Source organism: Leguminivora glycinivorella, chromosome 8 (genome assembly GCF_023078275.1).
Source record: "Leguminivora glycinivorella isolate SPB_JAAS2020 chromosome 8, LegGlyc_1.1, whole genome shotgun sequence".
Taxonomy (NCBI): domain Eukaryota; kingdom Metazoa; phylum Arthropoda; class Insecta; order Lepidoptera; family Tortricidae; genus Leguminivora; species Leguminivora glycinivorella.
The window spans coordinates 21174108-21195740 of NC_062978.1; the positions used below are offsets into that span (position 1 = coordinate 21174108).

Consider the following 21633-nt stretch of genomic DNA (forward strand, 5'->3'; position numbering starts at 1 on the left):
GCTTTTACAATCAAATATTATAATTAAAAGCACATAGTTTTTAAACTTCAGCTCACAAATAGAGACAACTTGAACGATCCATAATTTATTTTTGGCTTTTACTTGCATTTATAAAAGCGTGTTTTAAAGTGTTTTTTAAACTATTAATTTGTTTTATACTTTTTAGTCATTAAATTTATCTTTTAAGGCTGAGTTGCACTGTATCTCTATCAATTCCATCTGAAATTCTTCCGGAACTTCTTCAACCGAAACTGTGAACGGCCGAGCAAATAAATTCAGGTACTTTTCGTCTCTCCGAAAATCATGGAACCGCGACTGGAATTGTGTTTTCAGATCTTGAAGTGCAGTTGTATATTTATTCATATTTGAAATCTGGAATAGTGACAGATGAGGAAAATGCGTTATAATGTTCCTTTGGAACTGGCTGATCCATAGTTCAAGTTTTAATTCAAACGCTTTTAAATAGTCAAATAATTCGTGAACTAAATTATTTTTGCCTTGTAATTTCTCATTTAAGTTATTGAGTTGTGATGTAATATCGGTAAGAAAACCCAGATCAGCCAACCATTCTTTATCGCTGAAATGCGGTATATCTTTATTTTTGGTTTTCATAAAATTTGAAATTTCATTTCGCAAATCGAACACACGTTTTAACATTTTACCTCGGCTCAGCCAACGAACATCGCAGAAATAAATGATGTCACCGTATTCAGCATTTGTTTCCTTTAAAAATTCCTGAAATTGTCTGTGATTCAAGCCTCGAGATTTAATGAAGTTAACAGTTTTGACTACAATACTCATAACATCTTTAATATTAACAGACTTTGCGCACAAATTTTCTTGGTGAATTATGCAATGGTACTGCACAAAAGGGACATCAGGATTACTTTTCTTTACTAAAGCGACAAGTCCTTCATTTTTTCCAACCATAGCCGGAGCGCCATCTGTAGTAATCCCTGCCAAATTTAAATTATATCTGTTGATGACTGCATTAAATGATTCATACAAATCGCTGCCTTTTGTGCTGCCTTTCATTGGGACTAAAGCAGCCATTTCTTCAGTAACAACAAAGTTCGTGTCAATGCCGCGAATAAACACAGCCAACTGCGCGGTATCAGTTAAGTCCAGGGACCGGACAACCCCTTCCGCGCTACAAGCCTTTCATTGGGAATCCCTAACGTAAGGACGACCCAATCGAGAGACTCTCCCTTTCGAACTGCAAGCCCATTCATTTGACTAGCCCTTACAAAAAACTAAGCAAAACAATAAAGCTAGCCCTGTGCATTGGCTTAGCGCTATCCGATACGGCTTGCAAGCCTTTAATAAGGGTTACCCTTATTTTAAGCGCTATTTATAAGGCTTTCCCTTTTGTTAAAGCGTAGTCGAGCCTTGCGTAAAAGAGACAGGATTATGAATCTAAGCTATTGTAAGAACAGGAAGGAAAATGCGCTGTTGCCACTCCGCACTATGCGCCCCATTTTTAATTTTGCAACGAAACATGTTTTCGTTGGATAAAAGTAGAACACGGCTAGAAATTATTTTTAATGAACTGGGAGACAAGGAAGTGATGGATCGCCTGATGGTAAATGATCATCGCCGCCCATAGATCAGTATGTACGTTCGTAGGTATGAATGTATGTAGGTATGTATGAATGTATGTAGGTATGTATGTATGAATATAATTATGTAAATATGTATGTATGCATGTAAATATACAGTGTAGGCCGAAAATCAATACAATTAACCATTAACATTACACATTGAAAACGTTAATTGCCAACATAAAAACAAGCCGTTTTCGTCATCCAACTCGCCTTGATGAGTTAATTGGGTGAGCAGTTCCTAAGATAGAGCTGATGCTGAACCCTGGCTTTTCCCAGGGGAACGCGGGTTTGGTTTAACATAGGCAAGCGCTGTTTTCGTCATCGGACTTGTTTTGATGAGTACTTGAGTGAGCAGTAACCAAGGTAGAGCTGATGCTGAACCCTGGCTATTCCTAGGGGAACGCGGGTTTGGAGTAACATAGGCAAGCGCTGTTTTCGTCATCGGACTTGTCTTGATGAGTACTTGTGTGAGCAGTAACCAAGGTAGAGCTGATGCTGAACCCTGGCTACTCCTAAGGGAACTCGGGTTTCGTGCAACACAGGCAAACGCTGTTTTCTTCATCGGACTTGTATTGATGAGTACTTGAGTGAGCAGTAACCAAGGTAGAGCTGATGCTGAACCCTGGCTTTTCCCAGGGGAACGCGGGTTTGGAGTAACATAGGCAAGCGCTGTTTTCTTCACCGGACTTGTCTTGGTGAGTACTTGAGTGAGCAGTAACCAAGGTAGAGCTGATGCTGAACCCTGGCTTTTCCCAGGGGAACGCGGGTTTGGAGTAACATAGGCAAGCGCTGTTTTCTTCACCGGACTTGTCTTGGTGAGTACTTGTGTGAGCAGTAACCAAGGTAGAGCTGATGCTGAACCCTGGCTATTCCTAAGGGAACTCGGGTTTCGTGCAACATAGGCAAACGCTGTTTTCGTAATCGGACTTGTCTTGATGAGTACTTGAGTGAGCAGTAACCAAGTTAGAGCTGATGCTGAACCCTGGCTTTTCCCAGGGGAACGCGGGTTTGGTGTAACATAGGCGAGCGCTGTTTTCGTCATCGGACTTGATTTGATGAGTACCTGAGTGAGCAGTAACCAGGGTAGAGCTGATGCTGAACCCTGGCTATTCCTAGGGGAACTCGGGTTTCGTGCAACATAGGCAAACGCTGTTTTCGTCATCGGATTTGTCTTGATGAGTACTTGAGTGAGCAGTAACCAAGGTAGAGCTGATGCTGAACCCTGGCTATTCCTAGGGGAACTCGGGTTTCGTGCAACATAGGTAAACGCTGTTTTTGTCAGCGGACTTGTCTTGATGAGTACTGGTAAAGCTGATATTGAACTCTGGCTGTACCTAGGGGAACTTAGGTTTGGTGTAACATAGACAAACCCGGTTTCCGTTTTAGGCCCTGCCTTTATGAGGACTTGGGTGCGCAGTACCCAAGCCACTGCTGTAGCTGAGACCTGGTGGTACTTTTTTTTTTTTTTTCGAAGTGGAATGCGTTTACGCATTCCCCCAGCCTTCAAAGGGGTCAAGGTCTTACAGGGGATATGTGGGACTCGCTCCATCAACCTGCTGCTCCTCCGAGTGAGGAGCGCGGGAGGAGAATACCCACTAAACCACTCCGGGCATACAGCTTGACTGTTAATGGGGGGGAACACCGTGGGCCCAATTGTGGTCATTCTCCACAGTGCCCCCCAGTCATCCGCTACGGATCACACCTGGGGGAGAAGACGGGTGCCATGCCGCCTTCTCAACCTCCTAGAGCTTTGACATTGCGGCACCCCTGCCGCCAGCTCATTTTGGGATCAGGCGTCACGCAGAAATTGTGCTCGCCTCCTCCCTCTTCGTCTTCTCCTGAGCAGGGGCGCATCAGCTGCCTCCTCTCGCTCGCGTTTTGCAGCCTCCTTCTGAAGCATTACTGTTTCGCAGAAGGAGGCTACTGCCTCCCAACTCCTCTCACTGCGCAGCATCGACGTTATGACACTGTGCAGCGAGAGGTTATCACCTATATGCGTCTTTAGTATGCGGCGCTCGTCATCCCACCCATCACATATCTCGAGGGTGTGCTGAGCAGTGTCATCAGCAGCTCCACATTTCTGGCACTGTGGCCCCTCTTCTTTACCAATCTGACACAGGTAGTGTCCAAAACAGCCATGCCCGGACAATACCTGTGTCAGTCGGTATGTGAGAGCCCCGTGTTTTCGCCTGATCCACTTTTTAAGGGACGGCAGGATTGCTCCTATGGTCCGTGTCCCATAGGGCGAGCCCTCCAATTGACTCTGCCACAGTTCACGTCTGTATTTGTCGTCTTCTCGACGAGCACGTGCCTCCTCTCCGGGGTCTGGGGGGTCATTCCTGTGTCTGTTCTCCATCTTGCGCTTATATCTCCTTGCCAGCACCAGAGCGTCCAGCTCCCACGGAGGAGTACTGGCAAGTAGTGTAAGAGTAATTATTTATTAATGCCTTATATTTTGATTTATCTTACTGTTATTTATGATGAAAGTATTAAAGAATATCAATTGACTCATACTAGTCACTGGTTTCCGCCATGTTGCATTGTTATAAAAATGGCGGACATACAGTGACGGTGCCCAGTTCGAGTACAGACGAGTTGTAGTAAAGAAGTCTTGAATTATTTATTGTAAATTGGTTGTTAATATGTTTGTTATAAGCGAATAAAGTAAAGTGATGGTACAAGTAATAGTTTTCATCATCAACCCGGTAATGTCCCCAACAGGTCAGAAATGGGACGAAACAAGAATCGGTAAAGATTTTTGCCACGCCACACGAACGTAAGGTTTTCTTTCCTTTGTTTTTTTTTTGTGGAAGTACCATTATCTTACTTTACGAAACGTGCACTGAAATTGTTATGGTAAGTGAGACATTTATTTTTCTTTCTTTGGCGTTGAAGAACTGGTTTGATAATCTACCGTCATGACTATATTGCAAAATCTGATGGAATAAAATAATTGTGGTAAATTATATCAATAGATCAATAATACGCATAAAACAAAAGTATAATTATTGATAAAACGTGCGAGTCTTTTAAGCGCGTGGATGGACGTGCGAGTATTTTAAGCGCGTGGATGAACGTGCGACTTTTGAAGCGTGTAGATGTACGTGCGAAGCTTTTAATTTTAATACACGTTGGTGAACGTGCTAACGTTTAATTTTAATCTTAATAAATAATACATTAAACAATAATATAAGTAGTAGAATTCATACTGATATAAGCAATCGATTCAAAATAATCAACCAAAAATAATATTCTAATATTTCATTACACGCCTTACGTTAACAATCGGGATATGTAGTTGGGAAAGCTTAAATAAAATGTTAGTCAATTACAGATAATTTGAGGCGCAATGCCATGTTCATGAGTGCTTTTATTATTTGAGTTAAAAAATTTACTATGTTCATAAATACCTACAAAAGCATCTTAAAAAAAATTGTTTTATCAATGACATTATGAGAGTATATGCGTTATGTGATTTTAGTAACACGGAAAACCAACCTATTGTTAGACGGACACGTAATCTCGCTTGCCCGTATTATATAAAAATGATTACCTTAATGATATGATAGATCATTTTGTCGACTTCCAATGAAAAAAAGATCTTCGTAAATTCGATATTATTCAAGGCGATATCATGTAATATTTAATTAAAAAAATAAAGGGTAACTATATATAATATTAATTGAACACAAGTACATCGCTATAATGCATGCATAAATTCTGGTCTCATGGCTTATAATATATATGCAGTTCTTGGTTTTTCTTCAGAAAGCTTAAATCGCTCAAACTACATTGCGATGATGTTTCATAAAGCGGTTATTAATTAGTTTTATTCACATTATACCGCGAATATCGCTGCATTAGATAAGTTTTGATTTATTTATTTCATTAATATAAAAGTACACTTCAATCTTTAATAATTTATATTATGATCGACAATGTCAAACATTACAATTATGGCGACTTTTTGATTGGTTAAGTAGTACAGTAATTACATTTTTCTCTTTTGGCTACCCGTATCTAGTTCTTTATGTGTAATATAACCTTGGGTGCTCATTCTCAAAAATAAAGTAACAAAGAACATTATGTTTTAAATTATTATGCTTGAATCAGAAGTAACAATAAATTTGAATAACACACGCAACTTATACTTATTACTTAGCATAATTTGTTGGTGATATATTTGGTACATACTAAAAGTCAAGTACATATACCTCGTATCGGTTATGAAGAGACCTATCCAAGTATCTGTTATGACTCTTTGCAAGACAAATATTCTGCGATATACTTACATTCGTTAAGAATAATATAAAAGGTTCAATGTATAAACCCATTTCATAGATATCAGGAATAAAACTAAAATGTAGAAACCCAACATAATATTCATTGTCTAAATTCGCAATAGCCTTTCATGGAAAATAAAGTTATATTCATATTCATATTTATTTATATTGCACATATACATTACACGTCAGAAACATAAACATTCATTATAACTAAGTAATTCTTATTACTCTAAGAATTAAATTATAAAATTTATAAATGTGTTCTATATAATTTAAATACATTATCGCGCTAAATATTACATTTCAAGGAATTCATTGATGTCATAGAAGGCATTATCAATAAGCCATTTTTTTAATATACTTGATGTATATGTGGATAGACCTCTTGATAATTATATGAAAACCCCACAGCTTGTAAGCAGTACGAATAATGATTATTCATATACCTTATCTATGTCATTGCAGCCACATTGCTTGTGTATATAATATCTAACGGCTGTCGCTATAATAAATAGCAATTCGAATAGCAATAGAAACATGTGACAATCATATTAACTTGTTGACAAAAATGAATCTCAAAAGTTCTTTGACAAAACCTTATTTTTACTATAATCAGAAATACAGATCAATTTAATTCCACTTATATGGGCCTATAACCTAAATAAAATAACTTGGAATTAACTTACATTAATTATATCCCCAATATATAAAGAAGTTTTCTATTTCGACATACTATTGCATCAATCTTAACTAGAACCTAAAAAAAGTAATAATGATAACAGAATAAAAAAAAATAAAGACTTACACCGTGCACCATAGTCGTGTATTTGCGATGGTGCTTAAATAGTTGTTTAATATAATATGTATAATACGTTACAAATGGTAAATAAATAATTAGGCACGATATTTCATTAATGACGGGTTATTTGAGTATTTAAAGATTCTGCAGATGTGCATACTGCATAAATCAGAAAAAACTTAAATATAATTACTCAGTATAGCGATATATTAATAAGTGACGACAATAATTTATTTAATCATAACGACTATCAATACATTGTGACTTATTAAATTGATTACCGAACCATAATAATTTTACCATAATTTCGAAGACAGTCGAAATTTTATGTTTCTAAAGAAAGTGTTGCAAGTTTCAGATCAAGGACCCAGGAGCGTCCAGGTGAAAGGGCCAGGGTCTGGTATTCATTTACCACCCAGGAGTGCCCAGGTGAGAGGGTCGGGGTGTAGATTCACTTCCGACCCAGGAGTGCCCAGGAGAGAGGGTCAGGGTATATTCATATTCATATTCTTTATTCAGTATTGATTATACATTGTCAGGTTTTACATTCACATATTTATATACAATTTACAAAAATATTTATCTAGTTTAAGTATAATTTAATTTATTGTACATTTTCTCATTGGAATTAAAGATTATAATTATTATTTACAAAAAGTGACATATAATTCTATTTTATTCGTATTATATTATGATAATTTATGATATTGATTGCATAGTAGGTATATAAAGATACCTCTGTTTCGATCGTCGACTGAGTCCTTAAATGCTGGCATGGTATGCGAGCTTGCGTCTGGCGGCGCAATATCCGGCGTCCGTGATGAGCAGCTACGGCAGCAGGCTGACAGAGCTTGGGTGGCCCATGATGCTATTGCCCCGTAGCGGCACGGGAATTCCGTTCAATCATGTGATGAGGTGGTGATATCATAAAATCGTGTAAATATGTTCTTTTTGCTTATGTTTCGCGAGTGAAGTGTGCAGTGAAGTGTTGCATTGTTTACTGAAATATGTTTATAACTTGTGAATGCCTTCTAATTAATTTAATCATCATAATTTAATTGGATGTAATGAATTCAATTGGATGTAATGAATTTAATTAAATGTAATGAATTTAATTGGATCTCAATAATTTAATTGTATCGAAGTAAATCTTATTCATATATTTATTTTTCACAGGCCTATGTCTGATTAATGCTCTTTCTTTACACTTGATAAGGTTTATAGAAATATTTAAAAATTTTTAGTATACATAAGTTATAGTTTTATTATAATTGAGAATTACTCTTCCATAAATAAATAATATTTTGCTAATATCAGTCTTACAGCATATCGTAATTATGTGGTAAAGGTATCGGTATGAAGTGTTATATGTTTTGTATTTCTATTGTTTAAGAATTATTTCAAATGTCTTGTATTGGCTGGTATTGTCTTTCTTTTGAATTATTTCACATTAAGCTTTGGCGAAGGGTCTCGCCTCGAACAGGATGGCCGAGCTGTAAGAGTAATTATTTATTAATGCCTTATATTTTGATTTATCTTACTGTTATTTATGATGAAAGTATTAAAGAATATCAATTGACTCATACTAGTCACTGGTTTCCGCCATGTTGCATTGTTATAAAAATGGCGGACATACAGTGACGGTGCCCAGTTCGAGTACAGACGAGTTGTAGTAAAGAAGTCTTGAATTATTTATTGTAAATTGGTTGTTAATATGTTTGTTATAAGCGAATAAAGTAAAGTGATGGTACAAGTAATAGTTTTCATCATCAACCCGGTAATGTCCCCAACAGTAGACAGCCTGCCGCATGCGATACCGTACGGTATGCTCGGCACGCACGCAGCGCCACGACTCGTTGTGGTCGACGGAGAAGCGCCCTTGCCTTCTCCGTGATCCTATCAGCCCATATGGGCGACCCGTATAGCGCCATTGAGCGGACCACCCCGGCATACAACTTACGAGCCGGAGCATCAGGTCCGCCCACGTTAGGCAGCAGGCCGCCCAATGCTTTTGCCGCCTTCACTATTCTAGGAGCCAGTCTGGAGAAATGCTCCTCAAATCGCCATTTTCTGTCCAGGACAAGGCCCAGATATTTGATATGGGCCTTGACCTGGACAGTACCCCCAGAAGTGCGTATCACACGCCCACTGCACTTGCCCCACCCGCGGCCTCCGAAGACTGTGGCCTCAGTCTTCGTTATCGCCACTTTTAAGCCCAGGCGCTGTATACGTCCAACCGTAAGATCGGTGGCTACTGCCGCTCTTCTCAGCGTCTCCTCCAGTTGTTTTCCACGCACAGCCACCATTGTGTCATCAGCATAACAAATGGTGACCATGCGTGGGAGCTGCACTCCGCGTATGGCCCAGTCGAACCCGATGTTCCACAAGAGTGGTCCTAAGACCGACCCCTGCGGAACACCGAGTTCCATTGTCTTCTCCTTTATTCTTCCCTGGTATTCATAGAGCACTACCCGGTTTGACAGATAGTGCTCTACTATTTTCCGTAGGTAGGGAGGCACTCCATGATGTCGAAGTGCCTCAATTATCACACCATATGGGAGGGAGCCAAATGCGTTCGCAATATCTAATGAGACAGCAATTACTCCCTCCCCTTTATTTTCAGCAAGGGTCTGTATTTCCCTGAGTGCCCCTATAGCCCCAATAGTAGAACGTCCAGCCCTGAATCCGTGCTGGTTGTCACTAACATCGGGGCCCACGTCCCTCAAGTGCTTCGTTATTCGCGAGGCCAGGATCCTCTCAAAGGATTTCCCAGTCTCATCCAGAAGCACCAGCGGACGGTATCCGGACGGGGAATCAGCCGGGCGTCCGTCCTTGCGCAATAGACATAGCCGCCCCTCCTTCCAGCATCCCGGGAATCGACCCTCCTCGAGGCAGTCCTGAAAAAGATCCCTCAGACGATTCCCGAGATGCTTGAGAGCTATGTGCAACACCTTGCCAGGGACCCCATCAGGCCCTGGTGCCTTTCGCCCCCCTCGGAGTCGCTCAGTAGCAGCATACATTTCGATGTCTGAAACTGCCGGGACATCTTCCACCTGTTCATTTCTTCTAGGAGGAGCCATGACAGGGGGGGAGTATTCATCAGCCCTGGGAAATAGTCCCGAAACTATACAGGGTGTCCCAAGACTATGGGACATGAACGGAAAGTACCTTAAATATCGTAGATAGGGTATTTTGCTACAAGAAGACTTTATTTTATTTTTAAAACTAAGTAAAACTCCATTCATAGATTTTTAAATAATTACATGGTTAAACCGGGAATCAAACCCGCTACACGAGAAAAAAAAAACATCCTGTAATTTTGTCATACCGATCGATAGGCTTCATCATAAAGATTATCTTTCTCTAAATAACATAGTGTCGGAGATAAAAGGAAGACCATGAATTTTAACATTTTACATGGCAGACTCCTTAGCCTTAAAATTTGTCCATACATTAAAAAAAAAAAAAAATTTTTTTTTGAATGCAGTTTTACCAAGTTTTAAAAATAAAATAAAGTCTTCTTTCAGCAATATATCCTATCTGTGATATTTTAGGTACTTTCCCTTCATGTCCCATGGTCTTGGGACACCCTGTAGACTCCAGTAGGTTGGGTTCTAGAGAGCTCATAGGAGGAGCGCTACTGAGCTTGTCCCGCACCAACTTATATGGGCGCCCCCACGGGTCCCTGTTGAGGGTATCCAGGAATTCCGCCCTAGCTTCGTCTTTACGCCGGGCGATACAGGCGACAAGGTTTCCCTTAGCGATACGATAAGCCTGATAGAGGGGCGCAATCTCCTCAGGTGTGTGCCGCCGACGTCTACATCTTTGGAGTGCTCGGCGGGCCCCAAGGCACGTAGAGCGCAGGACCGCCACCTCAGCTGACCACCAATAAACCTGCTTTTTGTTTGGGAGGCGGGTGGCTTTGGGCATGGCGTAATTGCAGATTCGGGCTAGTACGTGTCGGAATTTTGCAGCCCTCTCTTCTGCATTTGCCGCCGCGGGGGGAGCACACCACACTTCCACCAGTGCCGCCTCCTCCACCATACTATAGTCTAATTTCCCCAGTGCCCATCTGGAGAAGGTTTGGCCACCTCCTCTTGCTGTTCTATCAGGGACCCCTGTTGTCGCGGAGACCTCCATCCGTATATACAGATGATCGGATAGGGTCTCCGCATCCTCAAGTACCCTCCAGTTCTTGATACGTGCAGCGACGGCAGGCATCGCGAAGGTTACATCTACTATTGATGCTCCTTGCTGCCGCACGCACGTACTCACAGTACCACGGTTTAGTACCAGGAGTCCCGTCAGCACAAGCCAGTCTGACAAAACCGCCCCTCTGGGATCGGTGGCAGGACAACCCCACTCAGTGCATTTCGCATTGCAGTCACCAAGCATTGCGACTTGCAGGGGGGCTGCCCTTCTTATCACCCCACTAAGTTCGTCTAGGTATTTTTCGAACTCACGCAGCGGCTTGTTGGGGGAAAAGTAAGTGCCGACTAGTATCATGTTCCCCCACTTGGCCGCCGCGTATCCTGCACCACGTTCGAATGCGACGAGTGGGATCTCATTGGATGCCGGGACCATCACCGCCACCGATTCATCTGTGGCCGCCACCCAACTGGGGCGGTCCGGAACAGCATATGGTTCACACACAATGGCAACACTGATATTCCACTCCACCACATGCTGCACACAAACAGGTCTTGCGCACGGGCGGAGTAGTTGAGGTTGCACTGCAAGGCTTCTAATACTGGTGGTCGTATTGCCATCAGAGCTCCATATTATTGTTGTCCTGCCTGCCCCTTTGAGGCCCCCCTCCTTCACTTGATGCCATCGTTCTCCACGGAGCCTCTCTGCCTCTGGTGACCGGAGGGGAGCAGGACTGTCCACCCATTATGTGATCCGCCTGTAATTTGGCACGGGCGCAGACCGCACACCAAGGCTTATCAGCCTGGCACTCCCACTGGGAATGCCCCGCCTTGCTGCATCTTCTGCAGAGATGGCCACCTGGTGGTACCTAGGGGAACTCAGGTTCGGTGCAATATAAATAAACGCTGTTTTCTGTTCATAGTATGTTTCGTGTGAAATATCTTAGACTCGTCTTTATGACTGGTACTTGGTTGAGTTGAGTAGTACCATAGAATCTGTCAAACTATTTCTGTTGATTGTTGTGAATTCTATGAAGATCGTTTGAAACAGAAATACTTTTCTGGTGGCAATCAAGCATACAGCCCGTCTGATAGTAAATAGTTACCGCAGTCTATGGACGCTTGGAACTCCAGTATTCTCTTTATTCCCTGTGTTACTATTAGTGAAATCGACTGTACTTAATTTTGATATTCAAATGGATATACATATGTATTTTTTTAGACATAAATAAAGTGTTTTATGTATGGCAAATTAATAAATTTGTTCTAACTACTTGATGTTAATATTCACTTCTGGTAGGATTTTTGTTCAGTTAATATTATGTTTTATGCCTAACTTGACATTGCATGAAGTATTTCTATATTATAATGCACCGAAACCAGAGTTGCCCTAGATACCGCCAGGGCTCAGCTACAACGCTGTCTTGGCTATTGCGCACCCAAGTCCTCGTCAAGACAAGTCCGATGACGCAAACAGAGTTTGCCTATGTTACACCAAACCCGAGTTCCCCTAGATACAGCCAGGTTTCAGCATCAGCTCTATCTCGGGTACAGCTCACCCAAATACTCATTAAGACAAGTCCAATGACGAAAACAGCGTTTGCCTGTGTTACACTAAATAAACCCGAGTTCCCCTAGGTGCAAACAGAGTTCAGCATCAGCTACACTTCGGGTACTGCTCACTCAAGTACTCATCAAGACAAGTCCGATGACGAAAACAGCGTTTGCCTGTGTTACACTAAACCCGAGTTCCCCTAGGTGCAGCCAGAGTTCAGCAACAGCTGGACTTTGGGTACTGCTTGCTCGAGTACTCATCAAGACAAGTCCGATGACGAAAACAGCGGTTGCCTGGGTTACACTAAACCCGAGTTCCCCTAGGTGCAGCCAGGGTTCAGCATCAGCTGGATTTCGGGTACTGCTCACTCGAGTACTCATCAAGACAAGTCCGATGACGAAAACAGCGTTTGCCTGTGTTACACTAAACCCGATTTCCCCTAGGTGCAGCCAGGGTTCAGCATCAACTGGACTTCGGGTACTGCTCACTCGAGTACTCATCAAGACAAGTCCGATGACGAAAACAGCGTTTGCCTGTGTTACACTAAACCCGAGTTCCCATAGGTGCAGCCAGGGTTCATCATCAGCTGGAATTTGGGTACTGCTCACTCGAGTACTCATCAAGACAAGTCCGATGACGAAAACAGCGTTTGCCTGTGTTACACTAAACCCGAGTTCCCCTAGATGCAGCCAGGGTTCAGCATCAGCTGGACTTCGGGTACTGCTCACTCGAGTACTCATCAAGACAAGTCCGATGACGAAAACAGCGTTTACCTGTGTTACACTAAACCCGAGTTCCCCTAGATGCAGCCAGGGTTCAGCATCAGCTGGACTTCGGGTACTGCTCACTCGAGTACTCATCAAGACAAGTCCGATGACGAAAACAGCGTTTGCCTGTGTTTCACTAAACCCGAGTTCCCCTAGGTGCAGCCAAGGTTCAGCATCAGCTGGAATTCGGGTACTGCTCACTCGAGTACTCATCAAGACAAGTCCGATGACGAAAACAGCGTTTGCCTGTGTTACACTAAACCCGAGTTTCCCTAGGTGCATCCAGGGTTCAGCATCAGCTGGACTTCGGGTACTGCTCACTAGAGTACTCATCAAGACAAGTCCGATGTCGAAACCAGCGTTTGCCTGTGTTACACTAAACCCGAGTTCCCCTAGGTACAGCCAGGGTTCAGCATCAGCTGGACTTCGGGTACTGCTCACTCGAGTACTCATCAAGACAAGTCCGATGACGAAAACAGCGTTTGCCTGTATTACACTAAACCCGAGTTCCCCTAGGTGCAGCCAGGGTTCAGCATCAGCTAGACTTCGGGTACTCATCAAGACAAGTCCGATAAAAAAAACGGCCAAGAGCGTGTCGGGCCACGCTCAGTGTAGGGTTCCGAAGTTTTCCATATGTTTCTCAAAAACTACTGAACCTATCAAGTTCAAAACAATTTTCCTAGAAAGTCTTTACAAAGTTCTACTTTTGTGATTTTTTTCATATTTTTTAAACTTGTGGTTCAAAAGTTAGAGGGGGGGGGCGCACTTTTTTTTCCTTTAGGAGCGATTATTTCCGAAAATATTAATATTATCAAAAAGCAATCTTAGTAAACCCTTTATTCATTCTTAAATACCTATCCAACAATATATCACACGTTGGGGTTGGAATGAAAAATATTATCAGCCCCCATTTTACATGTAGGGGGGGTACCCTAATAATTTTTTTTTCCATTTTTTATTATTTATTTTTACACTCTGTTGGCGTGATTGATATACATATTGGGACCAAATTTCAGCTTTCTAGTGCTAACGGTTACTGAGATTATCCGCGGACGGACGGACGGACGGACAGACAGACATGGCGAAACTATAAGGGTTCCTAGTTGACTACGGAACCCTAAAAAGCAGCGTTTGCCTGTGTTACACCTGAGCAAAGAAGGAGCCTATCATAACTATAAGTATTTGGTATTGAAAATTGAACCTTATTTTATCTACAGCCGTTTCCATCAAACAGAAACGCGCAAATATCAGACACAGTGCCGCCGTAGGTAACGATCGTATGTTATTTCGTTCGGAGTAATGTGTGCTTTATGAGCGAGGTACAGGATTTAAACTCGCACGATATGCTATAAGGGAAAGCAAATAAAACCCAATATAAGGCTTACCCTTATGGCGTTAGGCTGAGCCGATGATAAGGGTTTTGAAAGGGTATTGGGCTATTTTAGGTAAGCGCTTTCGTTAGGGCTTTAAAAGCAAAATGAAAGGGTATCGCGTCAAAAGGGTAGGGTAAGTTAAGCCTAACGAAATACCCATACAAAACCCCGTATAAGGGATAGCGGGCCGGTCCCTGGTTAAGTCTGTACTCTCGTCGAGCGCAATCGAGTAATAAACAAATTGTAACGCATGTTCCGATAACGTTCTTTCTATATCCCCTGCCAGGTCTTCTATCCTCCGAGCAACCGTAACACCAGACAAACTTACTTTTGCGTATAGTGATTTCTGTAAGGGAGACAACACATCTGCTGCATCCTCCAAACATTCTTTTATAAATTCCCCGTCTGTAAATGGTTTTGACTTACGTGCAATTTTTTCTGAAATAATATAACTCACTTTTACTACTGCCTCACTGTCTTCATTATGTTTGCGGAATGAATGCTGCTGTCGTTCAAGTTGTTTCTTCAGAGACTCGGCCTTATCAATACGAAGTTGTCCTTGAAGGTCTGCAAACTTCTTTGAATGTTTGGTATCGTAATGACGTTTTATATTATATTCTTTCATTGCCGCGACCGATTCATTACAAACGAGGCAAATCGGCTTTTCCCAACACAAACAAACAAATACAAGTTCGTCCATTGTTCTTGAAATAATCGGTGCTCATCCGTAATTTTGCGTTTTCGACTAGTGCTGGCCGCCATCTCAATCGTTCAGCAACACATTACGTTCAACGTTCGGACGCCCACTGAGCCACTGACGGCCCGCCCGCTATGCTTTGCGTTCTAGCCACCCCCCGCCACCGCATCCCCGCTATGACCGCTCCCGCACCCCCGCCTCCTCGTTACTATCACGACACGACAGCGACAGTGGAACTATATTTTGAGCAATGTAATACCATATTCAAATGGTTGATTGTTGATTAGAACGTATAATTTATAGATATAAACGATGAACTATTTAATTTACTATGAAACAACAGATGCCTATGGCCTATGGATGATATTTGGGCTATGCTATCGGCGGGCCGCAGATAAGACATCCGCGGGCCGCAAGCGGCCCGCGGGCCGCGTGTTGAAGACCCTTGCCCTACGGTATACGATAAAAAATATGTCTCGAATTTGAGATTTTCTCGCATGGACGTTGTATGATCGATTTACACAGTTGCCATACAATTTTGACTGTTACTACGATATACGATAAAATTTCGTACGCGGTTTACGAGAAAAATTGCCCCATGTGAACGTAGCTTTAATAGCTATTTTCTAGCAAGCAACCCTGCGAATGGAGAGCATGGCATAAAAATGCTTAAAATAAGAATTGCTTAGGTACATGCCATCGCGAACTTTTTGGAAAATACACATTTCATCATACATTGTGTTTGTTAGATTTCAAACGGCTTTTTCAATGAAATTAAAAATGAAAAACCATCTTTCGATCACGTAGGTACTAAACTCTTTTTCCGTTAATAAATAACCTATTCAACTAGGCAATTAATCAAATTATATTATATTAGCTTCTGCCAGCGGCTTCCAGAGCGTTAGAATGAGACAAAGAGTAGCCTATATCTTTCTCCATCCCTTCAACTATCTCCACTTAAAAAATCACGTCAATTTGTCGCTTCGTTTTGCCGTGAAAGACGGACAAACAAACAGGCAAACACACTTTCCCGTTTATAATATTAGTATGGATCCATGGGAGTGTTAAGACGATACGGTAGGGGTCAATTCTCCATACAAACGCTCTCGACTATTTCCTCCCTGGTTTTTGAAGATAGAGCAATGATTTTTTCAACACAGATTGTTATTATTTTTATCTGTGTCGGACCGTTTTGATTTTTTTGATATTCTGCTTTTTAAAGAATCTAGAGCCAATCAAAAATTTCCAAAAACGGCCTTTTCCATTGTGGCGCAAAAAAAGGTGTGGTACTCAAGATTGGTAACAATTAACCAAAAAAGCTAAACGGTCCGACATAGATTATTTTATTGTTATTCAGATTCTCAAATTTCGTTCCGATTGATTAAGTTTTGAAGGAGGAAAGAGTCGAGAGCGGAACCTCGATTTTAAAGACTTTTTTGAAATATCTTTTGACTGAGTTGTTCTTAATGGACAATTTTTTTTCGATAAATCTAGTTAATAACACTTGTATATTTAACTAAAATTCCCAAGTTGAAAGGGGGGCTCCTTTCCATTTTAGCAGTTTCGCTACCGTATCCTCTTAAGTAGTAAATAGTATACCAATTTTGAAAAAATTGTTATACACCAAAGAAACAGCAACTAAATCCTCCGCAGGCAGAACTGGTGACGGAACGACCTACAGAACTAATTTGTTCCGTCTATTGCACCCATTACATAGTACAAGCTTTGCTTAGTTTGGGGCTAAGTTGATCTGTGTAAGGGTGTGTACAAGTTTCTAATGGGTTGGCAACGCGCACGTGACAATCCTTGAGTTGCGGGCGTCCATAGGTGACGGTGACCGCTTTCCATCAGGCGGACCGTATGCTTGCTTGCCACCGACGTAGTATTAAAAAATATGCGTAAAGTCAGTTGTTAAAGCGGACCCCAGGATCCAATAAGACGTGACGTATGCCAAGATAGCGCAAGGAGGATTATGAATTTACTAGCTTTTGCCCGCGGCTTTGCTCGCTCGCTTTGCTGCTTAGCCTATGTCACTCTCCATCCCTTCAACTCTCTCCACTTAAAAAATCACGTCAATTCGTCGCTCCGTTTTGCCGTGAAAGACGGACAAACAAACAGACACACACACTTTCCCATTTATAATATTAAATAGTATGGATGATATATTATATGTATTTCAGTAAGTACATATTGAGAAGACACTTGGAAAAGGTGGATGGACTGTGAAACGGAAACAAGTGAATAATGAAATGACGGGTGATAGAGATGTATGGAAGAGAAGGACATGCTGCGTCGACCCCAAATGACTGGGATAAAAGCAGGCGAATGATGATGATTGAGAAGACACTTAATAGTACATTACGTACGTACAGTCAAGTGTAAAAATACGTATCGATTTTATCCGCTCAAAAATATGTACCGAGACCTTATTCCGCCGACATAAAGTGCTATGGGACATATTTTTGATAAGTTGTACGCACCCATATTTTTACACTTGACTGTACGACGTTTTTCAGTACAGTTGGCCATCCGAAGTTTCGACCTGGCATATAATGAACCACTTCTCGCACTAGTGCGTAAAAAAAACACCATCTGTACTGAAAAAGTATTTGGCAAATTTTTCTGCATCTGAAACACATTTTTTTTTATCTATCGCGTTATCGTCCGTCCAATCACAGACGGTTATTACAAACAATTGGTTGCCAAGTAATTAAAAAGTTGATACAACGGTTAACGACGCCATTAACTTTAATTTTAACTTGAATGATGATATTTTTCGTCCATTGATGATGAAGATGATGACTCACAAAAAAGTATTGTATACAATAGTGATATAATTTAATTTAATAAATATTATTGCGTATCATGTGCATGCACATTACACTACGCTTTTAAGGTTACTTAAGTACAAAATAAATCTTATTATTTCATTAATTGTATGTCTGTTTAAATGATAGCATCTCTAAAGACAAACTAATGAGTGTGTTTAGTAAAACGTCCCACTTTGTCGGTTATTAAGACGATACAGGAGGGGTCAATTCTCCATATAAACGCTCTCGACTATTTCCTCCCTGGTTTTTGAAGATAGAGCAATGATTTTTTCAACACAGATTATTATTATTTTTATCTGTGTCGGACCGTCTTGATTTTTTTGATATTCTTATTTTTAAGACGCTAGAAATTTTCAAAAATATTGATTATGGCGCAAATAAAGGGGCGGAAGCGGAATTTAAAATTGGTAACAATTAGCCAAAAAACCTAAACGGTCCGACAAAGAATATTTCATTGTTATTCAGATTATCAAATTTCGACGACGAATGATTAAGTTTTGAAGGAGGAATATCTTTTAACTGAGTTGTTCTGAATGGACATTTTTTTTTCGATAAAGCTAGTTAAAAGCATTATTAGTATATTTAACTAAAATTCCCAAAGGGGCTCCTTTCCATTTCAGCATTTCCGCTCCTGCAGCGTGTTAAGGCGAAATTTACTTGTATCTTTATATGAATAAACTGACAAAGCGGCTTTATAGCAATCAAATTGGGACGTTTTCCCGTGCACACTCACATATATTGCTATACATATTTACTACTACCGGATAATGTAAAATTTGTGTATTTATAGTACCCTCCTCCGCCTCGACCGCATACATCAGGCGTCTTCTCACGCAAACGAATCGCTTGTCGTTGTCGCGCTGAACCTCTGAATTATTGATGTAATGAACATGTTTTACATCTCAACTCGGGGTTGATGCACGGAGCGCCACTGTCGAATTTGAAGTTCAGCAGTTCTCAAAAAGTTTGTACAAATTCACGTTAGTAAATTTTAATTGATACTATTTTGTTACCAACATTTAGTAATATAAGTAGACTTTCGTAAGATATATGAAGGATATTTTTTATAATTAAGAAAGTATATGTAGATAATTAGCAGTGATCGGAACTATGGGAGCAAAACTTTAGAGCTGACATAAATTTAAAATGAAACCAAGAATATTATTTTCAGATCAGTGTTAAATTTGATTTTATACTTGAATCCAAGATTTCTAATACATTACTACAAGAATATTAATATTTTCATGGCTGTAAGTACCTACTCTGAAATGTCCACTTAGCAAGTTTTGTTAAAGTTTTGCTCTCATAGTTCCGATCACTGATAATTAGATAACTTTATTGACGAAATAAAACTTACTAAAATCTTAATTCATCAATAAAATCTTCGTAATAAAATAGGAGTAAAAAAAAAATAACTTTTTCCTTAATTTTTTACAAAATTTTTGAGAGCTGCTGAATGATACAATCTTTCAAATTCGGCAGGTTATTCCGTAAACGGGCATTTAAATACAGTAAACGGCCAAAAAGAATGCACAGCGGTCTTTGGAAAGAGACAATTAATGTCACGTAAGCAAGAAAGAGACAACGCTCTACGAAGAAGAAAAGCCGATGTGCATTCTTTAAGGCCTAAACTTTAAGCGATAATCTCCATTCAGAATGTGGAAAAAGCTTTTCACTCTCGTACCGTACTATTAGGCCACTCAGCAAGCTTCGTGGCCTAAACATGGTCTATCTATCTATCTATAGCAGCCTCTAAAGCGCCCGTCTTCGGACATAGGCCTCCTCTCCATTCCTCCACGCTTGTCGGTCCATTGCCATCCGCATCCAGTTATCGCCAGCTATTTGGCAGATGTCGTCTCTCCATCTAAGGGGGGGCTTGCCGCGACCGCGGGTGTTAGCGGGCTTCCACACCTAAACATGGTACTCGACTGAAAAGGTTTATATTATATCACGATTGTATAAAATACTATTTCAATTTAAATAAAATTACTAGTCACAGACCACTATTATTCAAAGGTTACTTCGATAGATTCAGTAGTTACACATTCACCATCGCGTGCTTACGTAATGGAGAATTTTGATGTAAAATTATTCAGCGCAGTTCAGCTTTATCGGAACCTTGAACTGTATTTCGGTAAGCAAATCTAAGACCAGGCTTTCTGTTACGTACCTAACTGAATTAGGTAACGAAATACTTGGATATTGATTTAAGTTCTACAGTTAATAATATTCGAGCAAAAAGAATTGAAAGACAAACACAGTAAAGGCAAAGTGTTACCTATATAGATTTGTATACTACGGACCAAGGATTATTTATACACCGTGTTTTTTGTTTTCCGTTAAATTCGAGATATCGCTAAGTTCGTTATCAGGGACCACCCTGTATATCACTTTTAGTTAAATTTTCAAAAAAAAAAAACATCGTTTTCATACATAATTAATGAATTAATTAGTGCGAGAGAACCCTTAAGAATAATATTCAAGTTAGTGTCAAGTGATTGACGGCTCATGTCAAAACAAATAACATTTGGAAGTGGTAAAGGCTGTCAAACACGTGTTCAGTAATTATTTTTATTTTTTTAATAACTCGATAACCGTAAGAGTTAAGACGCTAGTTTCTTATAGAAATTAATTGTATTTGATCTAAATAAAAAGCCCTTAAAGTTAACGGAATTCAATAAAAACAGGGTGTATAGGATTTACAGTCTCCATACTAAGAATCGTACCTCAGTTTTTTAGCGCCACCTATTAAATACTATTTTAACTACACTGATGATGCCTACAAATTTATCTTTTTCATAATGTGTATTGACGTGATGTCATGATTTTAAAATAAAGAAATATGTTATTTGTTCTTATAAAACAAAAACATGCAAAAATATTTCGGAAAAATACGATTTTGGCTACTTCCAGGCTGCGAATATCTAGTTTTAAGCCTAAACGACCCATACATTTCGGGGGTAGGTATGCTTTTATATGGGCTTTGTCAGTGCCGTATTCAATCGTTCTTGGTTCTAGTAAGTAACCTTCACTTCATCTGTACACCTAATGTAATGAATTATGTTAAGTGTCTATAGAATATTCCGCAATCATTTGTAACTTATTTGAAACCATTGAAAGCTCTTGAAAGAGGCTCAAAATACCAACAGTTTCTCGTTTTAACCATAAAGTGCAGCTCATAAGCCCAAAAAGCGCTATCATTTATCAAGGAAATACCCAGGGGCTTAAAACATTTGGTTCATAGGTCAATAAGAACACCGACATGAGAATGAAATCCTAAAGATGTCATTCAGTCATCCTGCGTCTCGCCCTCGCCAATACAGCTATGGGCACGCACGAGCGAAATGCAAGATCAAATCGAATGATGTCCTTCAAACTAGCTAATGATATCAGAATGAGGTAGAATGGGCCCGTCAGTCGTGGTAGATTTAAAATAATAATTCCGACTCTGAAATGAATTTAAATTCAAATACGAGGAACGTGATATTTATTTTAAGAAAACATTATAACTTTATACCTTATTCATTGTCGTCATTTTATACCACGTCGGTGGCAAACAGGTATACATACGGA

General features: G+C 40.4%; 1 protein-coding gene across 1 annotated transcript; it reads right to left on the bottom strand.

The window, feature by feature from the left end:
- Window positions 1-162: 162 nt before the first annotated feature.
- Window positions 163-15646, bottom strand: LOC125229110 (general transcription factor II-I repeat domain-containing protein 2-like). The gene is made up of 2 exons (XM_048133889.1): window positions 14730-15646; window positions 163-1117 (listed from the first exon to the last, which is right to left on the bottom strand). Exons 1-2 carry the CDS (start codon window positions 15230-15232, stop codon window positions 163-165), a joined length of 1458 nt encoding a protein of 485 aa, XP_047989846.1. The 5' UTR covers window positions 15233-15646.
- Between the last annotated feature and the right edge of the window lie 5987 nt (window positions 15647-21633).

Bases quoted from the DNA above. Each gene is read 5' to 3' on its own strand.
- LOC125229110 (XM_048133889.1), bottom strand. From the start codon at position 15,232: ATGGACGAACTTGTATTTGTTTGTTTGTGTTGGGAAAAGCCGATTTGC. The intron at 1,118-14,729 runs CAGGGACCGGCC...CCTGGACTTAAC, and splicing joins GACGAGAGTACAGACTTAAC to TGATACCGCGCAGTTGGCTG.